Below are 22,209 nucleotides of genomic sequence, written 5' to 3'. Positions count from 1 at the left end.
TACCCAATCTTCAAAAAGGGACTATTCTCCGACCCTTACAGACAGTCCACCTTCGAGGGTCTCTCTGGTCGATGATGTCAGTACTTTCCAGGACGTTCTGGCCTGGTGTGCAACAAAGTTGAACATTGTTTTGCCTCCAACTCAGAGTTTATCCTTAATGATTTTTGAAACTTTACATCAAAGATCAGCAGCCAGACCAGTGTTACCCTTGGTACCAGTGCTTCTACAGCCTGTTATGGAAATGTTCCTTACACCGGCAATGCTCAAGACCGCACCAGCGAGGATCTTGAAGAAATACAGGGCCTTGGAAGAGTATTTATTGTTTCTTAGATCTGACCTACCCCCCGACTATGATAATTGCGGCTGCAAAAAAGACACATGCAGTGGCCTCCTCATCAACTGTTCCACCCGATGAAGAAAGCAGAGCACAGGATTTGTGGGGACGAAAAGTCTGCAACACTTCGGCCTCCATGCTGAAGGTCTCCAGTGCCTCGGCGCTCTTAGGGAGCTATTCTAGATCCTTGTGGGATTCGCTGCAAAGGTCTACGGAACAACTTTCCAAAGAAGATCGTAGGGACTTTGAAGAGGTGAAGTTTGGTGGCAAATCAAGTTATCAGCGCTGCGGCTGATGAAACGATCTTTTCTGCACATTCCTATGCACACGTGATCTGTGCCAGACATTCTTCCTGGCTTCGACTAAGTGCTAAAAACCCGAAGCTCCATCACGAATTCTAAACCTCCCTTTTTCAGGATCCTCCTTGTTTGGCACTCACACAGATGAGGAAATGTCAAGGATGAAGGCGGAGTTAGACACCTTGAAGGCAGTAGGGCTTGAGAGAAAAAATGAGTTCAGGTGCCGATACAGGCCATACGATCGTCGGACCTTCCATCGGATGGTTCAAGCCCCTCAGTGGCAGAGTCACCAACACCAGCAGAGCCAATCAAAATCCCACGATCAGGGACGTCGCGCTCCCAGAGGAAGAGGGGCTCCTCGTCAATCTGCTGCCTCAACAAAACCCCTTCAAAGCAATGAATGCTCACTTCCCCCATCGCCATTTCCCACTCCAGTGGGGGGGAGGGGTAGTATAGCCAACCACCTGGAAGAGTGGCGCAGCAGCACAAAAGACCAATGGGTGTTAAGTACGTTGCAGAATGGGTACTCTCTACGTTTCCGACATCGGCCTCTTACTATCCCTCCAGTAAAAACTGCGTGCTACCAGCTGCAGGTACTGCAGCAGAAGGATCCACTCTCCTACGAAAATCAGCCATCAAAGAAGTTCCTATTTTGCAACAAGGTCAAGGGTTATACTCAAGGTACTGCCTAGTGAGGAAGAAAGGTCGGAAATCAGACTTCAAACCTATCCTGGATCTTCCCACCCTCAACAAATCTATCCGTAAGGAGAAGTTTCACATGTTGGCCCTCCATCAAATATATCCCCATCCCCGTCAAGGGGACTGGATGTGTTCGTTAGATCTGCAGGATGCATAATTTCACATTCCAGGCCTTTCACATCACCGAATGTTCCTGCATTTTCTGGTGGGATCGACCCATTATCAGTTCTAAGTCCTGCCTTTCGGGTTGAAGTCGGCTCCCCGAGTGCTCACAAAATGCATGGCAGTAGTAGCAGCTGCTCTGCGGCGCCAGAGAATCTTTGTTTACCCTTACCTCGACGACTGGCTTCTGAAGGGCCCTTCTCCCTAGAGCATGAGGATACACTACCAACAATGTCTAGCCCTTTGCCAATGACTGGGCCTTCATGTCAACTTCGAGAAATCGACTCAGCATCCCATGCAAAGAATCAACTATCTGGGTGCAACATTAGACTCCTCAGTAGGAAAAGTGTTTCCTTTGTAGAAGAGACTGTCATCTACCACTCTGAAAAGCAAACAGATTCTGCACAGCAACTTCCCTTCAGTCCATCAGGTTGCCTCTCTCCTAAGGCCGATGGCATCCTGCATTTTTCTTGTCTCCAACGTCAGGCTGAGGATGCGTCTTTTACAGCAGGATCTGGAGGACAAGTGTGATCAATGAACGGCTTGATGGGACGACAGGATACATCTGTCGAAAGCAGCCTGAGCATCAATTCCATGGTGGATGCGATATGAGAATCTGTTGGTAGGTGTTCCATTCCATCAGTCCCCTCCTTCTCAATCATTAATCACAGATGGCTTCCCTCCGGGGTAGGGGAGCACACGTGGGGTCCCTCCAGACTCAAGGTCGATGGTCGGAACAATTGTATCACATCAACATTTTGTAGCTACAGGCGGTGCATCTAGCCCTCAAAGCCTTCCTCCCATCTATTCAGACCAGATCCATTCTAGAACAAATGGACAATACGACCACCATATACTATCTGAACAAGCAGAGAGGCACCCAATCGCGGTCTCTGTCTCTGGAGGTTCAAGCTCTCTGGCATTTGCTCCTTGCAAGGAATCTGATAATTATAGCAATACACCTGCCGGGGGAGCAGAATTCACAAGCAGACGCTCTCAGTTGTCACTTCGAGGACCAGTGGGGACTGGGTTCTAAACGACTAAGTTGTTGAAGACATTTTCCGAGAATGGGGTCGTCCAAGCATCCATCTCTTCGCAGATGACACAAACAAAAAAGTTGCGACTTCACCTCAAGATTCTACCAACCAGGATCGAGAGGGAATTATCTTTTGATCAATTGGTCAGGAGGCGGCTTTGTATATGCTTTTTCTCCCCTTCTCTCATCCTGAAGGTCGTAACCAAACTGTACCATTCAGAGATGAGGATGATTCTGATCACTCCGGACTGGCCACTGCAGTGGTGGTACCCAGAACTTCTGCACCTATCAGAATGGCCACACAAGAGATTGCCGTGCAGACCGGACCTGCTGTCCAAGATGAACGGGAGCATTCATCACTCCAACCTTCCCTCACTGAACTTGGCAGCATGACTTCTGAGGTCCTCCAATATGGTCATTTAGGACTCCCTCAGGACTGCATGATCTTCTCGAAAGAAGCGAGAAGACCTTCACAAGACACTCTTATGCTTGTAAATGGAAGCGTTTTTATTTGTGGTGTGTGCAAAATGGTTGCCATCCAACCAAGGGGCAAGAGGGAGTGATTTTACCTCACCTTCTCCACTTAGCTAAGGCAGGTCTAAAATTCTCTTCTATAAAAGTACACCTGGATGCCATTACGGCATACATGCGGTCTCCTTCTCAGCCTTCATTCTTTCAGTTGCAGGTAGTGAAGGATTTTTTGCAAGGGTTAATGAAGGTTTACCCTCCTATCTGACCTTTTTCGCCCCCCTCGGAGCTGAATCTGGTCCTGTCTAAACTGATGGGTCCTCCAATGGAACATATCCACAAAGCAACCCTCCAACACCTTACTTGGAAGGTAGCCATTTTGGTAGCAATCACCTCAGCTCTCAGGGTGAGCGAGATTCAAGCTCTCTGTTCTATGAAACCATACACTGTCTTTCATCTCAATAGGGTCGTTCTGAGAACCCACCCCTCCTTCCTTCCGAAGGTGGTGTCGAATTTCCAAGTCAATCAATCCATCTCGCTGCCAACCTTTTTTCCTAATCTCTCTACACCAGCTGAGAGGTCCATTCATTCTTTAGACCTGAAAAGGATTTTGAAAGTCTACTTGAACAGGTCTCAAGCAATTAGGAAATCTGATCAACTGTTCATTCATTACGGGTCAATCAGAACAGGTTTTCCAGCCTCCAAGCGAAACATCTCCAGGTGGATAGTGTCATGTATCAAACTGGCTTATTTGTTAGCACAGAAGCGCTTTGGACTAGGCCCAAGGCTCATTCCACTAGAGGAAAGGCAGCTTCATCGGCTTTTCTTAACAATGTACCGATTGCTGAGATCTGCAAGGCAGCCATTTGGAAACGTTTACGAAACACTATTGTCTCGACTCAGATACCAGAGCAGAGACTCAAGTAGGCGAGGCCTCCTTGAGAAATGTGTTCCAATGCTGAAAAGCCTTTGATGATTTGATCATTTTGTCTCGTTTGCCCGCAGGTGGATGATGGGCTTGCTATTCTATTTAGTGCTTATGACTATTGATGAGGATCCTCTGGAAGAGAAGGACAAGTTACTTACCTGTAAGCCTAGTTCTCTTCCAGGGGTATCCTCATCAAAGTAATAAGCAGCCCACCCGCCTACCCAGACAAATGAGACTTTCTTTAAGCTATATCTTTGTTCCCTGACCTTCGGGTCTCAGCAAAGAACAACTGACCTAACTGTCACCCCTGAGGCATGATGGGAAGCTGGGGGTCATGGCTGCCTTAAAGGCACGGTGCCAGTTTTTGTGTTTGCAGTTGCTTTCATTTCCTATGTTATTGGTTTTCAATGCATCCTATAGGCTAACAATGCTTGCTCTTTTGCGGATTGGTTTTGAGACTACTCATTAAAAAGAGTTCAAGTAATGCTTGCCCTCCTGTTGTCTATATTCTGTGGTTGCAAAAGCAGTTGTTTATTATTACATTGTTTTGCCTCTTTTTATAGGGGATGCATTGATGTGTGAAAAAATTATGTGTATATATATATATATATATATATATATATATATATATGTATATATATATATATGTGTGTGTGTGTGTGTGTGTGCTTTCATATATATTTTTTATTATTTCCGGGGTCCCCCTGCACATTGGCGGAAATATTCAGTGCTTATGACTTTGATGAGGATACCCCTGGAAGAGAACTAGGATTACAGGTAAGTAATTTATCCTTACCTGTCTTTCCTCCCATAGGATTGCAAATGTTGATACTGAGAATATTACAAAGTATCTCTTTTGGCATGGACAAATATTACATGCACCTATAAAGTATTTTGAATGCTTATACAAACATTTGCCAACTGCATATTGAAAGTATTTCTTTTCTGAAATAACTGCTTACCTGTAACTGAGTTCCACTTGGTTCCTATAATACTAAAGTAATATTTTTGTAAACATTTGCCTGGAGTTAGTAATTTAGTGTGTGTTCCTGCCTTGAATGAGTGTGTACAACACATGCATTCACAGTACCCTCTGATAAGCCTAACTGCTCAGCCCAGCTACCACTAAATTGAGAGTAAGGTATTATCTACTTTATCCTCTGCTATACCTTTGGGGAATGATTGGACTCTGTGCACAATATATCTCTTTTTGATATAGTATATACAGAGCCAGCTTCCCACAAACTGTCAATTCTGCAAACTCTCCCTATTAGAGGTGGCTTTGGGGTGTAATTAAGCATCCTTAAATAGTTCCTCCTCCGTAGGTGGTTGAACTCCAAAGTCGAGTAAATGGTTGTGATTTATTTTTAAAGAATGTGGCCAATTCTTAACTGAAGGATGCAGAAGCTTTGATTGTTCGGTTCAACACTGTTGGATTATCTAATTTCTCAACTATTTTAAACAGTTCTCTAGATGAGCTACTGTTTTCCTCCAATCATTGCCTCTTGGCTTGTCTTAGTTGTTTGTAGTAGGCTTTTAGTGCATTTTTGTATAGGTTATTGCATCTTTGTCCCTAATGCCAATTTGTAATTTCTAGTTTGATTTCTGATGTATGTCGGTATATTTGGAATATTTAAATACTTGCTTGTCTGTTTTCTTTAATAGGTACATTGAAGCTATGATTCATTTTACAAGCACGCGCCACCCAGCTGCAATTGTAGATGACTTGCACACCAAGGTCCTCAGTGAAGCTGTGCAGATTAGCAAATCCACATTTTCAGAAAATGTAAGATTTAATTATAATCTAATGTGAGGTTTAAATTGCATGCCTATTTATGTATCGCTACTGATATCCTCTACCCAGCTCTTCCACTGCCTGTGGACCAAACAGCATGTTCCAGTCATGCACTTTCCGTTTATAAGTTATAGATACCTAGTGTGTGGTTTGAGTCCAGTGAAGATTTAACAAATATAACAACTCCCTGAAATGACAGAAAACTGTGGACTATACACTTAGTATCTAATGGAAGATTACTTCTGCACATTCTTTATATGAACCTCTTCCCAGACGCCAGACAGGATCCATGTTTTGCTCACCATAAGAGTTGAGTGCCTCTAAGGGGAGTGACATTGAAGGGCAATGTTTATCATTTTGAGAACCAGTGATGCCAGTTATTTTTTCTCGCACCTCTACAGACTTCCGATCCTGGGCCGCCAAGTTATCTCTGATCATTTTCAACAAATGTAATCTTTTTCCCTCTGCTTTTTGAAGAATTATACTTTCCCAAATCTCTGGGCTGCAAGCTGTGTAGGTATTTTTGCAGCCAGTCTGATTGGCACACCTTGTGGACAGAGACTGGTGTCGCAGGAAGTTTCCAGTGGATCGATGTCATTTGATCTCTGTGCACGGTTACCCAGGAGGGAAGTGGGAGAGACTGGCCTATAGTAAATGCTCCTGAATCTCAGGCATAAATCACAAGAGCAGCAAGCCCTGTAAGGTGATATTAGGTGTTATTGAATTTGCTTTGATGTGCTGTGAACTATTTCATAGAGAAAATCACCTACTTGTGGTTTCCTTAAAAAGAACTCCGCCAACTACATGTGGCCTCTGTTCTCATGCACCTGATGGAAATCTGTGAAAGGAAGGTGAACGTCTCATTGGCCTCCTTGTAGTGAATGAATCTGTCCCCTTGCAAATGAGAGGCACTTCCAGACCGGGGAGCTTTGCTATTCCCCTTATAAACCTAATCATTCCTCTAGCCTCTGTTCAGGATTTACAGCCTGTCCCACATGCAAGTTGTCCACTTGGAGGACCCTTTACTGCACAGAAAGTACTTCTGTCTTTGTACACTCTTAGGAGCATCATGTTTGTTTCAGCTCTTGTGGTGCTGATTAGTTTCTTTTGACCTTAATCCCAGCATCTTTCTCAACTGTCTTTAAAAGCTACTTTGGAAGTCCTATATTATTCCAGCTCACAGCTGCATTGGTCTTTATCAATACGAATATCAACTTAATTGAAGTTGGTTCTGTTACGGAATCAATGTTGTATTCTGTTCAAACACATATAGATAGGCATATCTCTGTGAGAAACTGATTTTCAATTGGCTACTGCACTTGACACCTCTTATGAGTGAGAGTTCCTGCCGGTGAGTGCCCTCTTCAGTAGACCAAAACATTTTCCATGATTTTAAAAATTAAAAAATAGGAGAAAACTATTGATGCCCATTGCATAATTTTTATCCATGGACATCATCTACAGTTCACAGATGTGACCCCTGGCTCGACACCTGGCACTGCCTTTACGACCCTGGCCTCAGATGTGGCAAAATCAGTGCCAAGACTACGGTAGCGGCTCCACCCTGCTTTTTATGGGATTTTTTTTTTTACATTAACAGTGAATAATTGTATAATATTCACTATGAGTGTAATCAAAAAATGGACCATCATGAGCTGGAATTGGAGTTTAGCTGGCAGCTGGGATAAGTAACAAATGTTTTTAGAGGTATGTTGTGTGCATGCTTGTGGGGGAGAGTATGTTTGTGTGAGTGAGGGAGGGTTTATTTGTAAGCATTTGTTTGTGTGTGAGCATCTTGATGGAGTGAAAGTAAGTCAACGACCTGTGTCAAGTGAGTATAAATGAGATTGAGTGACAGTAAGTGAGTCAGAGTGAGTGAGAATGAGGGAGTAAGAGTGAGTGCAAGTCCGAGTGAGTGAATCAGGGTAGGATGAGAGTGTGTGTGAATGGGTGAAAATAAATGAGTGAGTGTAACTGAGAGAGGATGACTGAGTGTGAGTGAATAGCTGAGAATGAGTGTTAATGACTGAATGTAAGTGAGAGAGATTGTGGTGTTGTAATTGCAAATCTGACTTAGGCTCGGGCATACCAAAGGTAATTCTTAGATTATAGAGGTCCCCTTGGAAGAATACTGGTGCTGACATACTTCAGGCTTTTCTTAACATGACTGGGACCTTTGTCAAAATACTGGCACTGGCATATTAGAGGTAACACTTAACATATAGGATAACTCTTGCTCGACACTGGCATACTGAGGTAATTTTTGGTATGGGGCACCCACAGAAAAATGTTAGCGTTGGCATACTGATGATACTTCTGTCATATGGAACACTCTATGCAAAATGATGGCGCTAGCACATTGTAGGTGATTCTTGGCATGTAGGAGAAGACAACCATGACAAAATGCTGGCCCTAACTTGATAGAAATGCACATTGGCATAAGGTTTACCCAAGATGTATAGCTGGCATTAATAAAAGAAATCTGGGGCTGGAATATTGTATGCAATTGATGTCATAAAATATATTTATATACTTGGTATAGCACCTTTCTCACTCCCGAAGGAACAACTCCGCACTCGCACTGTAGGCCAAAGCAGAGTGAAATTCAGAACAGCCATATTTTTAGCAACTTGTCGAAGTTCTGGAAGCCAGGGCAGGTTCGGATATGGAGGCGCAGCTTATTACAATGATAGGGGGCTAGGTAAGAAAAAGACTTACCTCCACATCGGGCCAAGCTGTATGATGGGGAGTTGTTACCCCGAAACCGGTCCCAGGATGCTTGTATCCAGTCAAGGGAGTACCAGGCTTGGTAGTTCGGGCTGGACTCTTCCCATGAGGAACAGGGTCAAGACTGATTTGTATATGGCTGGGTCCAAACTGGGGTGGCGTAGTGAGCAACAGAACAATGGATTTAACCCAGATCTCTTGACTGGGGGTGAATGTTTGATTCATTCAGCATTCCATCCATCATTTGTGGCCCAGCACAAAATTCTAGCTCCAGCACAATGGAGGCTATTTTTGGCACACAGGGAAATTGTAGCACATTTTGGAAATCAGGGGGTCAATGCCTGGGTAGAGTGAGGTTTGATTGGCATGGCACACCATGAAGGAATTTTTATATTTAACATGTGTCCTTTCTGGAATCATTGCTCTTTTGCAAATTTCTGTGAAAACGTTTCTTTAAAAAGTGTGACCCCATTTTTCAAAAATTACCCTCCTTCCGCTGCCCTCCTCCAAGAGAAATTCTGGCTCACTTTCTTTTCTTATAACACTTTAGAGCAAATACTGTATTACACCCCAGCACTTTTAAAGATCATGTCAGCACCCTAATATTGGTGTATCCCAAAGAGACATTTGTACTGTGTTTTTAAATTAATCACAAAGTTGTTTATTTAGATGCCATCCAGGTTAAGGTCAAGTGACATCACTTCCTGGGAAAATTCAGAGTCCAATCTCAGTTAATGTCACTTCCTCTGATGACATTAGCTCCAAAGGGTGTGTGATGTTACTTCAGCTACCTCTGGCATTTTGGTGGAGCAACCAAAATGAATAAAGGCATCCCTACTACTACCACCTGATCGTCTGTGATCTTCGAGACTGCATCACAGAGCAGCTACAAGACCACTACTACCTCTAGTTCTGGGTCTTCTGGAGCCGGCTATGCAGCTGTTTCTGACTGCAGCATCACTAAGGTATGCGCCATATAGGCTGCTTAAAAAGTATAAAGCTCCTGATCAGGACCCAATATTTTAGGGAGAGGACCCTCGTCCTGACTCAGTGGCTGCGGCAAGAAAGTCCCACACTGGGGCACTGTCCTCTTCTGTTCTGCCAGATAAAGGCAGCAAGCAGATAGACTCTATTGCCAAAAGGATAGTGAGACATCTACATCATCCATTAAAGTAGTAAGTGCTTCTGCTTTGCTGTGAAGTGCGATAGGTCCTTCTGGGATTCACTGAGCTGATTGACTGAGAAACTACCAAAGGAGGGCATGCAAGATTTTCAGAAAATCTTGAATGAAGGTGGCCTGTTATCTAATCATATTTTAAGTGCAGCAGCTTATGCGTCAGACCAAGCCGTGCACGCTTATTTTCATGGCATCTGTTCTCCAAACTCAACTTGGCTGTGACTCACCAGCTTTAAGCCGGAGGTTCAACAATTAATCAAAAATGTTCCTTTTTCAGGTAATACCCTTTTGGTACTAATGCAGACCAAGAACTGTTCAAAATGAAGACTGAAATGGACACACTCAAGGGCTGTTTGTTTGGAAAAGAGAAAGGAGTTTTGTAGGAGATACAGACCTTACGATAGACTGTTTTCCCTCAGAGGGTTCAAGCCCCTCACTGGCCTTAACAGCAACACCAACAGCAGTCGTGACAACACTACCATCCTCGTAAACCCTCTAGAGAAAGGGGATCTGAACTCCAGCGTGCATTTGCAGGAAAACCTCTGGCAAAGCAATGAGTCTTCCCTTCCCCCTTCTCTGTTACCCGCTCAGGTGGGGGAAAATCTCACCAATCATCTTATAGAGTGGCGCTTAATAACCTAGGACAAATGGGTCTTGATTATTGTTAAGAGATCAAAGACTTCCTAGAAGGGCTTATGAAAGTGTTCCTCCAATTAGATAACCCTCTCATCCGTGGGAAGTCAATGTTGTCTTTTTTAAATTAGTTGGTCCCCCATTTATACCTATTCATAAAGCCTCTTTGCAGCATCTTTCCTGAAAGTGGCTTTTGTTTTGTAGCCATCACAGCACGCAGAGTTTATGAAATTCAGGCATTATGCTCTGAAGAGCCATACCGTTTCTCATAACAATAGAGTGGTTATTGCAAGTCAGAGAACTCAACCCAGCTTCCTTCTGAAGGTAGTTTAAGACTTCTACATTACTCAAAATATTTCATTACCGACTTGTTTCCCTAGTCCATCTACTGAAAGAACTTTACACACTCTTGTTGAGAAAAGAGTTCTGAATTTCTACCTAGATGAGACATTAGGATGTCAGATCACCTCTTCATTAATAATGGCCCAGTGAGAACACGTTTGGCATCATCAAAACAGACTATATCTAGGTGGATAGTTTCCTGTATACGTCTCTGATATCAACAAGCAAGGAAATCCTTACCTAGTAGACTTAAGGCACATTCTACAAAAAGAAAGGCTAAAGCTGTACCTCTTAAGAAAAGTGCCAATTTCAGAAATAGGCAAAGGCGCTATATGGAAATTTGTTAATACTTTCACTGGGCATTATTGCCTAGATTCAGATTCTAAAGCAGCTACTCAAGTAGGACAGGCTTCGTTGAGGAATCTTTTTGGGTAGTTGTTGGAGCGGTTATTTCATGTCCGCTTCGTGAGGTGGGCTTGCTGTTCTATTCAGTGCCTATGATTATTGATGAGGATCCCCTGGAAGAGAAGAATACGTTTCTCACCTTTAATCCTATTTCTCTTCCAGGGGAATCCTTATCAGAGTTATAAGCAACCTTTCCACCTCCCCGGACAGAAATTGTTGCTGTTTTCAACAGATACTTCACCCAGGATTTCTGATCACTGTAAAAATTACCTGACCTAACTGTCACCATGATCGGAGAGGCACTGACTTGGATATAATCTTCCCTTGTGGATAGATCCCAGGTGGTCGGCCTTCGCCTTTACATTTCAGCACCTGTTCTTCTCTGCTGAACGTCCCATTACATCAGGAGTGCCACAGGGTTCTTCCCTCAGCCCGCTGCTATTCAACATATATATGGCCCCTCTCATCTCATTGATATCTTCTTTTGATATTGAAGTAACGTCCTACGCAGACGATACACAATTGATCCTATCCCTGGACAAAGACTCTACCAACGCAGAACTCAATTTCAAACTTTGTCTATCTGAGGTCATCCAGTGGATGAAGGACAACCATCTCAGGTGTAATACAGACAAAACCGAGGTCCTCCTGATAGGAAAGGACAATCCCTTCTAGCCAAGTGCATGGTGGCCGGAGGATGAACAGCACCTCCTGCTACTGTTAAAGTAGCATAAAACCTGGTAGTGCAATTGGATACCTCACTCTCCTTCTGACCACATGCGTTGACAGTAGCAGGGACTTGCCTGACCTTGACCTTATCAAGTCACAACATTTTTTTTTTTTTTTTTTTTTTTTTTTTACTTCATCCCCCTTCCTGCAAGGAAGACAGTTGCGGTGGCACTGATCCTCTCGCTAATCAATAAATCAAACAAGGCTCGGCACTAAAGAGGGATCTGATTTTTACTAATGCTAAGGACCCACACAACTTCGAGAGACTATTTATATGTCTTCTGCTACTGGTATTATATCCAGAGAATTGTGGTCCTGCTACCCTCAATTTTCAAAACATCAACAACCCTCCATTAACCAACACCTTCACAAATAGAAGTCACAAGTACTTACAAAGAAGTGAAAGTGAAAAGTAAAAAGTGAAAAAGTGAGTGGGCCCCTCACGTACGCACCACCAGGGAGGCTGCCAGCCGTTTCTCGCTAGTATGCCCACGTTTTCTCATCATCGGATGCCCACTCACATGAAACAAGAGTTAACGACCAGTGAGGAGAGAAAGGGAACAGACCCCAAGAGGGTACTGTTTTCCTGTTCCCATCAGAGAAAAAAGAAAGAACAAAAAGAAACCCGTGTATTGCAAAGAACAGATGTTCGAAGCAAGATTTAAAATTGAGTTCTAGACTCCCGTTATAGTCACCCTCTTTATTCAAACCGGTGAGCCTACTCAAACTAAAAACACTCAATGTTGTAAACCTTTGTAAAGGAGGCCAACATGTTTCATTGCCACTTAACTTTGTTCTGGCAAATTCGTCAGGGCAAGGGTGTCGATCACCTCACTGGATATGTGTTTGTAAGTTGCGGGAGGGCATGCAGAGGCGGAGGGCATTTATACCTGCCTCCACTGTACCCATCGGGGTTCGATTGAATACTTTACCCCCGGTTTTTATGGCTGCATTACTGTCAGCTCGTTAACCACCGCAAAAGTCGACTGGAAGAGCCGATACTTCTATTTTCCGGATCCAGTCTGACACCTGGGGGAATATTCAAAAAGTGAGGAATCTGCAGTTAGAGTATCTGCAAGTAAGAACTTAACAAAAGGTACATAACTTGTTCATCTCTGTCTATCTCACATACATGCACTCATCTTTATTGCCATGCCCTATACTAAATCTGCACTTACAATATGCATTTTCTAAATATGCATATTTGTAAATGAACATACATTATTGTACAGCAGTGCAAGTTCTATATTTCAACATGTAGATTAAAACCCGTGTTTTAGTCTGCATGAATTCATGTTTTTCTGCTACTAACCACTCATTAAATGTTAGTGGGTTAGATAGACAAATCACCTCTGCAGTGTGGCTGTGATTTGACCTGCAGACAAATAACAAGTATGTTTGAGGCATGTGAGCTGTAGATCACATGCTTTGCATACTCCTGCCATCTAGTGTTGGGTCCAGATGTTTGCAAGTTGTTTTTCTTCTAAGAAGTCTTTCCAATCACAAGATAGGTGATTCCTCCTTTCGGTGATAGTGCGCATGAGAATCAACTCCATTGTTAGCTAGTTTTTTTCCACCATCAGTTTCGGAGGTGAATTGCAGAGCCCTGGTTCGACACAGTTTCTCTGATTCCCCTCGGTGCGCAATCCACTACCCTTGACGGTATTGTTATTCAATCGCGTTTCCATTCTCCGCGTATCGTTTCGACTCAGAAATCTTCGATCGGAAACTTCGTGGAAGGCCGTTGGGCCTACCCGCGTCGGGTCAGCTCGCAGTGGATGGAACGGACTCCATTACAATTCTGTCCTGGGTGCCGTGCCTAATTTCAACGCACCGACTTGCACGAAGTGTGCAACTTGTGTCTGTCCCCGAAACACGACAAATAGGACTGCGACGCGTGCCTATCTTTTCCATCCAAGAAGACGCTCCGTGACTGTCTGGCTCGACGTCACGAAATGCACCTGCAACATAGCGGTTCCGCTAGGGATCTCTTCGTTGAAGATTCCAATCACAAGGTCTTCGATGCACAAGATACACAACTCCGTTTCCAAGCCGATTCCGACATCGAAGAAGATGTTCCGCAGTGTCAGCATACCGTGAGTACTGATACTCCCCTACCCCAAACGATCCCCAAGAAAAAAGCTCCTGTCCCACCTCTGACTTCGGGCCAAGGTCGGCACCGAGAACATGATTTGAACGCCCCGCCTTCGGGCTCGGCAACGAAACATACACCAAAGCCTTCTGGCTCGGGACCGAGTGGGCCCCATTCGGGCACCGAACCAAAAGTTTTGCACCGAAATCCAAACATGTGCTCGTGACTATTCCCTCGGCACCAAAACGTAAATCTTAGGATCAGAAAATTTGGGCATCGAAATCCTTGGCACCGGAAAATCAGGCACAAAAGGTCAAAACAGGTCCTCCTCCTTCCAAGGAGCCTCGTTTCGACTTCCCGCCTTCCAACATGGACCCGAAACAGAAATAACTTGTTATTGATATAAGATGCAAGATGGCGACCAGTGGGGAGCTCAAGAATGTAGCTCCGTAGGCTGGGGATCGAAATTGTCAAAATATCCCTGTTTAGCCCTCGACAGACCTGCTGCTTCTGGCACCGGAACATAGGAACTACATCGCTACAGACACGTGGATCCAAACATCTGATAGAGACTACTAGCCGCAGATTCCTTAACGTAGAATTATCCCCAGGCGTGAGACTGGACCGGGAAAACTTTATTTGCCCCAGCATCTCTGCGCGCCGGGGGGCGGTACCATGCGACTCCACCCCGCTAACTGGTACAGCCCCTTTGGCTTTTGTGGTTCTTTGGTTGTTGGTACACCCGTATGTGTCCTCAGGTTGGGCGTTCTGTATGTTTTTTGTTTGGCTGATTGGCAAGCCGTCTGTAGTTCTATCTGCAGGTCCTTTATGTTCTTGTCCTCTGCTGCGGGACTTTTCCCTAAGAGGTGTTCCCATGTTTTCTTGGGACGTATCATACCCTATGTGTGGTACTTGTAGCTATTGCATAGCTCTGTCCTGCGCTGGGAAGGTATGGTCGCCCTTTTTCGGGTTCCCTGCCTTTCTTGGCATCATTGTATACCGCTGGTGCGGTCTCTTTTGTCTTGTCCGGGCGCAGCTTGCGCTGCTCCAGGTTCTGTCATTTTCAGTGTTCGCTACATCGTTTGACCAGTCTGGCATGCTGTCTACGGTGTCGTGTTGTGGCGTTTCTGCCTTCCTGTCTGCTGTTTTCGGCCTGGTCCTCTGTTTGGTGTTCCAGGGGGCTAGGTTTTTCCTGGCTTTCTTGTGTTCTAGTTGACGGCTTGGGTCCGTCCTCTGTGTCTCTTTTCTTCTGGCTGGTCCCACTTCTCTTCGTGGGTCGGTGTGTGTCTATAGCACGATCCTCCTTTGGGGATTGTTCTGAATTTCGATGGCCTCTGCCCTCGGCTTGCGCCTGGCTTGTTCTGGGTGCACTGCTCCATGGTATTGTCAGTTGCCGGCTGCGCATGCCTGCTCGTTCTGGTCCACCGCTGTGGCCCTTAGTGTGTTCCCTTGTGCCCCTGCCTCTTGTTCTGCTGGGGCTTTGCGCACCTGTGCCTACATACATACATACATGTTCGGTTGGTTCATGTGTGCTTCTGCATCCTTCCACCCTGGTTTTTTCTCCAGTGTAGGGGCCTAGTTTTACTCTCCTCCCTTTTACTTGCTTTGGGTTTCTGATTCCTTTGCAGTCCTCTACGTTGTTTTTTGCCTGTACCTCGGCCTTTTCGCTCCTTTCAGGGGATACGGCCCTCTTTGAGGGTGTTGTCTGGGGGTGAATTGCTGTTACTCCTCTGTTCCGGGCTTGTTGCCCTTCACTGTTGTGGATTGTGATTGCAGTCTCTCTCTCGCTTTCTCTCTCGCTCTCTCGCTCGCTCTCTCGCTCTCTCTCTCTCTCGCTCTCTTTCTCTCGCTCTCTCTCTCTCTCGCTCTCTCGCTCTCTCTCTCTCTCTCTCTCTCTCTCTCTCTCTCTCTCTCTCTCTCCTTTCTCTCTCCCCTTTCTCTCTCTCTCTCTCTCTCTCTCTCTCTCTCTCTCTCTCTCTCTCTCTCTCTCTCTCTCTCTCTCTCTCTCTCTCTCTCTCTCTCCTTTCTCTCTCTCTCTCTCTCTCATTTCTCTCTCTCTCTCTCATTTCTCTCTCTCTCTCTCTCATTTCTCTCCCTCTCTCTCTCTCCTTTCTCTCCCTCTCTCTCTCTCCTTTCTCTCTCTCTCTCTCTCTCTCTCTCTCCTTTCTCTCCTTTCTCTCTCTCTCTCTCTCTCTCTCCCCTTTCTCTCTCTCCCCTTTCTCTCTCTCCCCTTTCTCTCACTCCTTTCTCTCTCTCTCGCCCCTTTCTCTCTCTCTCTCTCTCTCTCTCTCTCTCTCTCTCTCTCTCTCTCTCTCTCTCTCTCTCTCCTTCCTCTCTCTCTCTCTCCTTCCTCTCTCTCTCTCTCTCCTTCCTCTCTCTCTCTCTCTCCTTCCTCTCTCTCTCTCTCCTTCCTCTCTCTCTCTCTCTCTCCTTCCTCTCTCTCTCTCTCCTTCCTCTCTCTCTCCTTCCTCTCTCGCTCCTTCCTCTCTCGCTCCTTCCTCTCTTCTGCTATGGCGTTTTTCACTTGCTTTCTACCTCCAGGGAGGATGCCGCCTTAGCTTGCAAGGGTGTTACTCAGAGCGGTGCTCTGCTCTTTCACTGCTATGTCTTTAACTGCTATGGCTTTTTGTACTTTAGTGTTTGGCACTTTTCCAACTGGTGCTGTTCCTCGCCTTTCGTTTCTCTCTTTTCTGTTTTACAGATTTTTTGCACACTGTTCCCATACTCTCTACAGAGGCGTGGAAAAGTTCTCAGAAGAAAACTGATGTCAGCGCGCCGGGGTAGGGCATATGTGACCTCGCTGATGGTCGACGTCAGGGCGGAGTTGCGTGGCACCGCCACCAGGCGCGCAGAGATGCTGGGGCAAAGAAAGATTTCCGGGTCCAGTCTCACGCCTGGGGATAATTCTACATTAAGGAATCTGCGGCTAGAATCGGCTCTACCATATACATCGTTACCGAAGGTAAGTACCTGAGTCGATCAACGGGAGTCCTCCGCTTCAGGAGCAGGACTTCGTTGGGGGCGACCCTCCATTCGACCGAGCTCGCCCACATCGCTGCTGGCTGGTTGGGGTCCCCTGGTTGGCGCCGTTGCTGTGACTGGAGGCAGTCCCGCAGGGAATTGGCAGGTCACCTGCACCCGGTTTGCATGAGGACGTCCCAGGAGGAGGGCGCTTCGCTGGAGGCAGCACTGGAGGCAGCACTGCATTGTCTGGGGTTGCGGCGGCGTCCCGTCCTTGCAGGGAAGCTGCCGCTGCGAAGAAGGATAGCGGGTGTCCCGTGGGTAGCACACATGTACACATGTTGGAAGGAGCGTGCAGTGCAGGCCCGAGCACTCCAACTCTTCCCCCCCCCCTCAATTCTCTCTACGCAACGGGCGCTCGGGTTTCCCAGAGTATTGCAGGTATTTTTCCCTTTCTCTTGCCGCAATCACCGCTCGAGACTGTCGGAGCGGTGTGCTCAGTCCGCTGCTAATCAGGACTTTTTTCCCCTGGCGCCTGCTTCCTTTATCCTGATCGGGGCAGGCGGCAGCACTAAGTGTATTTGGGTCACATCGTGCCTGCTTATTTAATAGGTCGCGGGGCACTAGTCCGTATGGCATTTCAACCTACATAAATGGATGCGTAATGCAAGGAACCAACCACACAGATTCCTTTTTGTTTTCGGTTTTATTGTTAATCGTGCCTGCTTAGTCAAAAGGTCGCTGAGCTCTAATCTGCAGGGCATTTCAAAAAACATAAAGCGATACGTGTTGCAAGGAACCGGCCCCACAGATCTCTTATTGTTTTTATTTGTTAATCTGGACATTTTCCCTTATTTTTGCCTTGTTTTTTAGTTCATTTTCTCCTGCTCAGCCCAACACAGGATTATTAACTGCATCGAGGACCCGTTAATCATGGTAAAGCACTATTTTGATCACACAGTGTAAATAGCAGCTACTCCTCCCCTCAAAATGGCAGACTTAACTAACTACATCGAGAGGGCTGTTCCTTCTTCACACCAAGCCATGATCAAAGACATAGTACTACTTCGCTCTACACAGTACTAAAAAGAAACAAAGGACCAACAACTATAACCTATGGTAAGAGAGAGGGGACCTTAACTATGGAAAGAGCGATAGGACTACACATTTGAGCCAAATCACTACTGGTCAAACATGCAGCCATCTTGGAACGACTTTTCTATTAGGTATATCTTACTATAGCATAACCCTATACTCTCCCTTAGATCACCTAAACTACCAACTCACAGAGGTAGATTTGGCCATATTTTTCTGACAACCACAAATTCAGTAGGATTTATTCTGAATACTATACAAACTCGACCCCTACTCTGACACTTACATAAACTCCCAACTAGTTCCCCTCTATCTAAGCCCCTCCTCAAGCATCAATTCCCTCTATCTATCATACTTCTGATCCTCACACCCCGACTTTAGTTCCTCTTCAATGCAACAATTCTGTCTACCTCTCATACTCTCTGACCACCCCACCCCAAAAAAAAGTCCTTCACAAATGACTCTACCTCTTTCCATTCTCTGACCCCTTAGCTCAATTGCAACAAAGACATGGAGTTAAAAGGCCTGCACACTTACTCCATTAAATACCCCCCTAACCTTACAAAAAAAGCGGCAAAAAGTTTCAAACATAGTCTATTAAAATCTCACCCAGATATTCCAATTTCTGACACCTATTTCTCAAACTATATAGGACATCTAACCAATGACATCATCTTCTATACCAAGAGAAGGGCCCAATGGCGGAAAGCCTTTCTTGCCTTATTCTCGATTGCATCCACTAAGAAAATACCACATGGGCTACTACTATCCATCATTCCATTCACGTTCTGGAAGGCGGCAACAACAATCACCGCATATCATAGTGGAATCATCCTCATGCAAGCCACAGACCAGAACCTGAATTTACTGGAGAACATCTTTCTGCACATCAAGGAGAAGGTTGTTAGACACCGCCCCCCCCCCTCCCCCCCCCCCCCCAGCAGACCACTCTCCCTGCACTCAGCCCGGCCAACCACGTGACCCCTCCCCCAACTTGACCTCCTCCCTCTAGCTCCCATTGTGTACATACACCTGCCCCCGCCCCATTTGACCCCCGACTGTATGACATACATCTCCTGATGGCCTACTCCTCCCAAAACTCCACTTGCAATTCCTCTATGCCTATCACTCTGCATACGAGCATCCCCTCTCCTCTAGCTGTCCCATCCCGCATCCATTCCCCCTACCACACATTCCAAACACTACCCGCACCACCGATCTCGCTATGCCCAGCCTCCCCACTACAAACTCGGCCCCAACCTCCCCCTACACCTGTACATCTGATCAGCCAGCGTTCCTACATGCCCCCTCCCCACTCAGGTCGAACCTCACTGCCTCTCCCCCTACAGCACACATTACCCCATCGCACCACATCTAGCGACAGATTCCTTAACTTAGAATATCCCCAGGCGTCAGACTGGATCCGGAAAATTATTTGCAGCAGCACCTCTGCACGCCGGGGGACGGCCCCACACGACCCTGCCCTGACGTCGTCCACGTACGTGACGTCAGCAAGGTCATATAAGTCCCTCCAGGTGCGCTGATGTAAGTTTCCTCCTTTTCCGCGTGCAACGCGGATCCGGAGTAAGCGGTTCCTCTGGCTTGTTTTTAGGCCCCTTTTAACTTCTAGAACAGTGTGCGATGCCTTCGGACTTTAAAACGTGTACCTCCTGTTCGACGGACCCACATCTTACCTGTATGTGGTGTTCGGGCGAACACCACGACTCAACGGATTGCGACGCCTGCCAACACCTCAAGCCGAAGTCCCAGCCGGAGCGCCGGATGAAGCTCATCCTCCAGCCTCCTCATCGCCGGCAGGCCCCTCTGGTTTCCAGTTGTGGCGTCGGTCGCCCTCTGGGGCCCGCAGATGTTGTTCACCCCTTATGGGTAAGTCGCGGCGCATGTCGCCGAGGTCCTCAACCTCCTTTCCATCTGTTGTCGGGGGCACTAGTTCCTGGAGCCCTCCGGACATGCGCCCCCGGGAGTCGCCCATCACCTATCCGCCCTATCCGGGCGCAGGGGCGACTCGGACCCAAATGGAGGCCTATGCCGCGGCTCTGCTGGCCTCCCTTGGGTCCGCTCCTGTCCCTAGGGGGTCCTCAGGGCCTCCGCTACTTACGGGGTCCCCGACGGACTCGCCGGTGGGTTCACCCCCGGTGCCAAATAAGCCCTTGCCCCCAGGGCCGGAGGAGATGTGGTGTCGTCAGGGTGTGGCCTGGCTGGGTCCCCCTCTATGACCCATAGCACCCCTGCCATGCCGCATAGTCCAGTGAGGCTCCCTGTGGCGAGCACACCTCGGCCTTCCGGACAGGCGGCCGCCTGTCCGAAGCTGGGGCCGGAGCCATTCCGGTGCTGTACACTCAACTCCCCGGCTCCAACTCCGCTTCTTACTTTGTAGTCGGAGCCTGTTGTGGTTGAGGCTGAGTCAGCGCCAGTGCGGCGCCGGAGGCTTGCCTCCCCGGCTTCAGCGCCATCCCCTTCTTCGGAAGCGGAGCATGTCGTGGTGGACTAGGAATCTGCGCTGGATGGAGCCGACTCTGCGCTGGATGAAGCCGAGTCGGTGCCAGACGAGACAGGGTAGGCGCCGACCAACGCCGTTTTGGCGCTGCATTGGCGCTGGGTTGTTCACTCTTCTCCGGAAGCTTCTGAGGAGAGTTTGCGTAACCTTCACTTCTGGCTACACCGGATCTATCCTTGCCTGTGCCACCCTTAGAATTTGTGGACCCGGCAGGTGTCCTGCCTCCTCAGGAGCCCCATCAGGACCCCATTCGTCAATGGGGCTTCCTTCCTTTGGGCATTGGTCGCACCCTCAGTGTATTGGAAGACTTAGTTTACAGCCCTCACCTACAGATGAGTTGCGGTCCCCTCCTCGGAGGGCTTGCCGAGGCCGTTGCGGCGTTTCTTAGAGTGGTCTCCTTATCGACTCGTGTTCCAAACATGCAGCCCCCTTCGGTCCCCTTGCTTGTGGACCCTCTGCTTGATGTCCTTCACCATGGGTCGGGAATGTGGAGCCGCTTCTGCCCTTGGAAGCTTCTCTTTATGACGCCCTTTTGGGCACCTAGGCTCGGCCAGCTTCCGGTGATCCGGTGGCTCGTTCTGTTCTTGCACCGGCCTGCTCCACATGATCCAGTTTCCTTATTTGTTCACCCAGACATGCAGGGGTTTGGTTTGCAAGCTGCCTTCCCTTCCTTGCCTCGGTTAATGCTTCTTCCCTCTAGGGTGTCCAGATGGCTTGAGTCATGGGGTCGTAACATCTTCGCCTCCACTAGTGCTGCCCTTCGTTCACTGAATATAGTGTGTGTCTTGGCTCGGGCTACCTCTGCATGGTGGGACTCTGCAGAGTCTCTTTTTTCGGCCACCTCTGAAGGCGCTCGTGTTGACCTCCTTCATCTTCTCCGGGATGGCTGTGACCTTGCTGAATTCACGATCCGCTCGGCCTTGGATACTGCTGATTCCTTAGGCCGAGCTATGGCTGGTTCGGTTGCCTTGAGGCGCTATGCTAGGTTGCCGGTAAGCGTCGTCCCGGAGAATATCCGGGAGCGACTTGTTAATCTACCCTTTGATGGGGTTTTATTGTCTTCTTTTTGCATGTTCTGGGGTGGCTACCCTTTCATTTAGCATCCTTTCGATGGCTTATGCATTTGAGCTGGCAATAAGCCTACTGTGGCAGTGTTCCACTGGTTGTCATGTCTGGCCTCTGACTGTGGTTTGCCCTAAGAGGTGTTCCCCGTTGTTTGTTGTGTCCATAATCCAAGTGGGGTACTTGTATGCTATTATATAGCTATGCTTTATGTTATGTGGGCCCAGAGATCCTTTGTGCTCTATGCGTCCCCTGATGCACTTATCTTGCCGTTGTACGGTGTTCAATGTTGTGACTTGCCGCAATATTCAATACGTCATAGGTTGTCTTGCTTATATGCGTCATTCTCCTCCTTGGGAGGTTTTCATGGCTTATTTACCTTCCTTGCTATACTTATATATGTGTGTAAATGCAGGTTACCATGGGTACTCTTCTTCCTACATCTCCGCCTCTCTTCGCTGCTGCAAAGTCTGGTCCTATATCTCCATGGATCAGGGAGCTTTTCAGGGCTGCGCTCGGGATTGCCCTTTGTCTACGCTGCAGGGTGTCTTTCAGTTCACTTAGGTGCACTTCCTTGCTTTTCCTGCATCATCGGCAATAGGGTCCCGTTTTGTGTCCCACTACCTGGGGTGGTTCTCCGGCTTTACACTGCTCTCTTCTTGGTGTGCAGATACTAAACAATATCTCTTTCTGGACGAGGGTTAATTTGTACGCCGGAGGATGTGGTCTCCGATTCTGAGATTCTTT

The 22,209-nt window shown here is 47.1% G+C and overlaps 1 protein-coding gene across 12 annotated transcripts in view; it reads left to right on the top strand.

Annotated features, from left to right (window-relative positions):
• BLTP1 (bridge-like lipid transfer protein family member 1) overlaps nucleotides 1-22,209 on the top strand; it is a 1,988,102-nt gene that overhangs the window by 643,264 nt on the left and 1,322,629 nt on the right. For all 12 annotated transcript variants that reach the window (XM_085641559.1, XM_085641555.1, XM_085641564.1 and 9 more), the window contains one exon: nucleotides 5,592-5,712. In XM_085641559.1, the coding sequence (XP_085497685.1) occupies nucleotides 5,592-5,712 (121 nt within the window). The remainder of the gene's footprint in view (nucleotides 1-5,591; nucleotides 5,713-22,209) is intronic.

Source organism: Triturus cristatus, chromosome 2_2 (genome assembly GCF_964204655.1).
Source record: "Triturus cristatus chromosome 2_2, aTriCri1.1, whole genome shotgun sequence".
Classification (NCBI taxonomy): domain Eukaryota; kingdom Metazoa; phylum Chordata; class Amphibia; order Caudata; family Salamandridae; genus Triturus; species Triturus cristatus.
The sequence above is the reverse complement of the archived record's forward strand: the minus strand, read 5'-3'. Positions and strand labels throughout refer to the sequence as shown.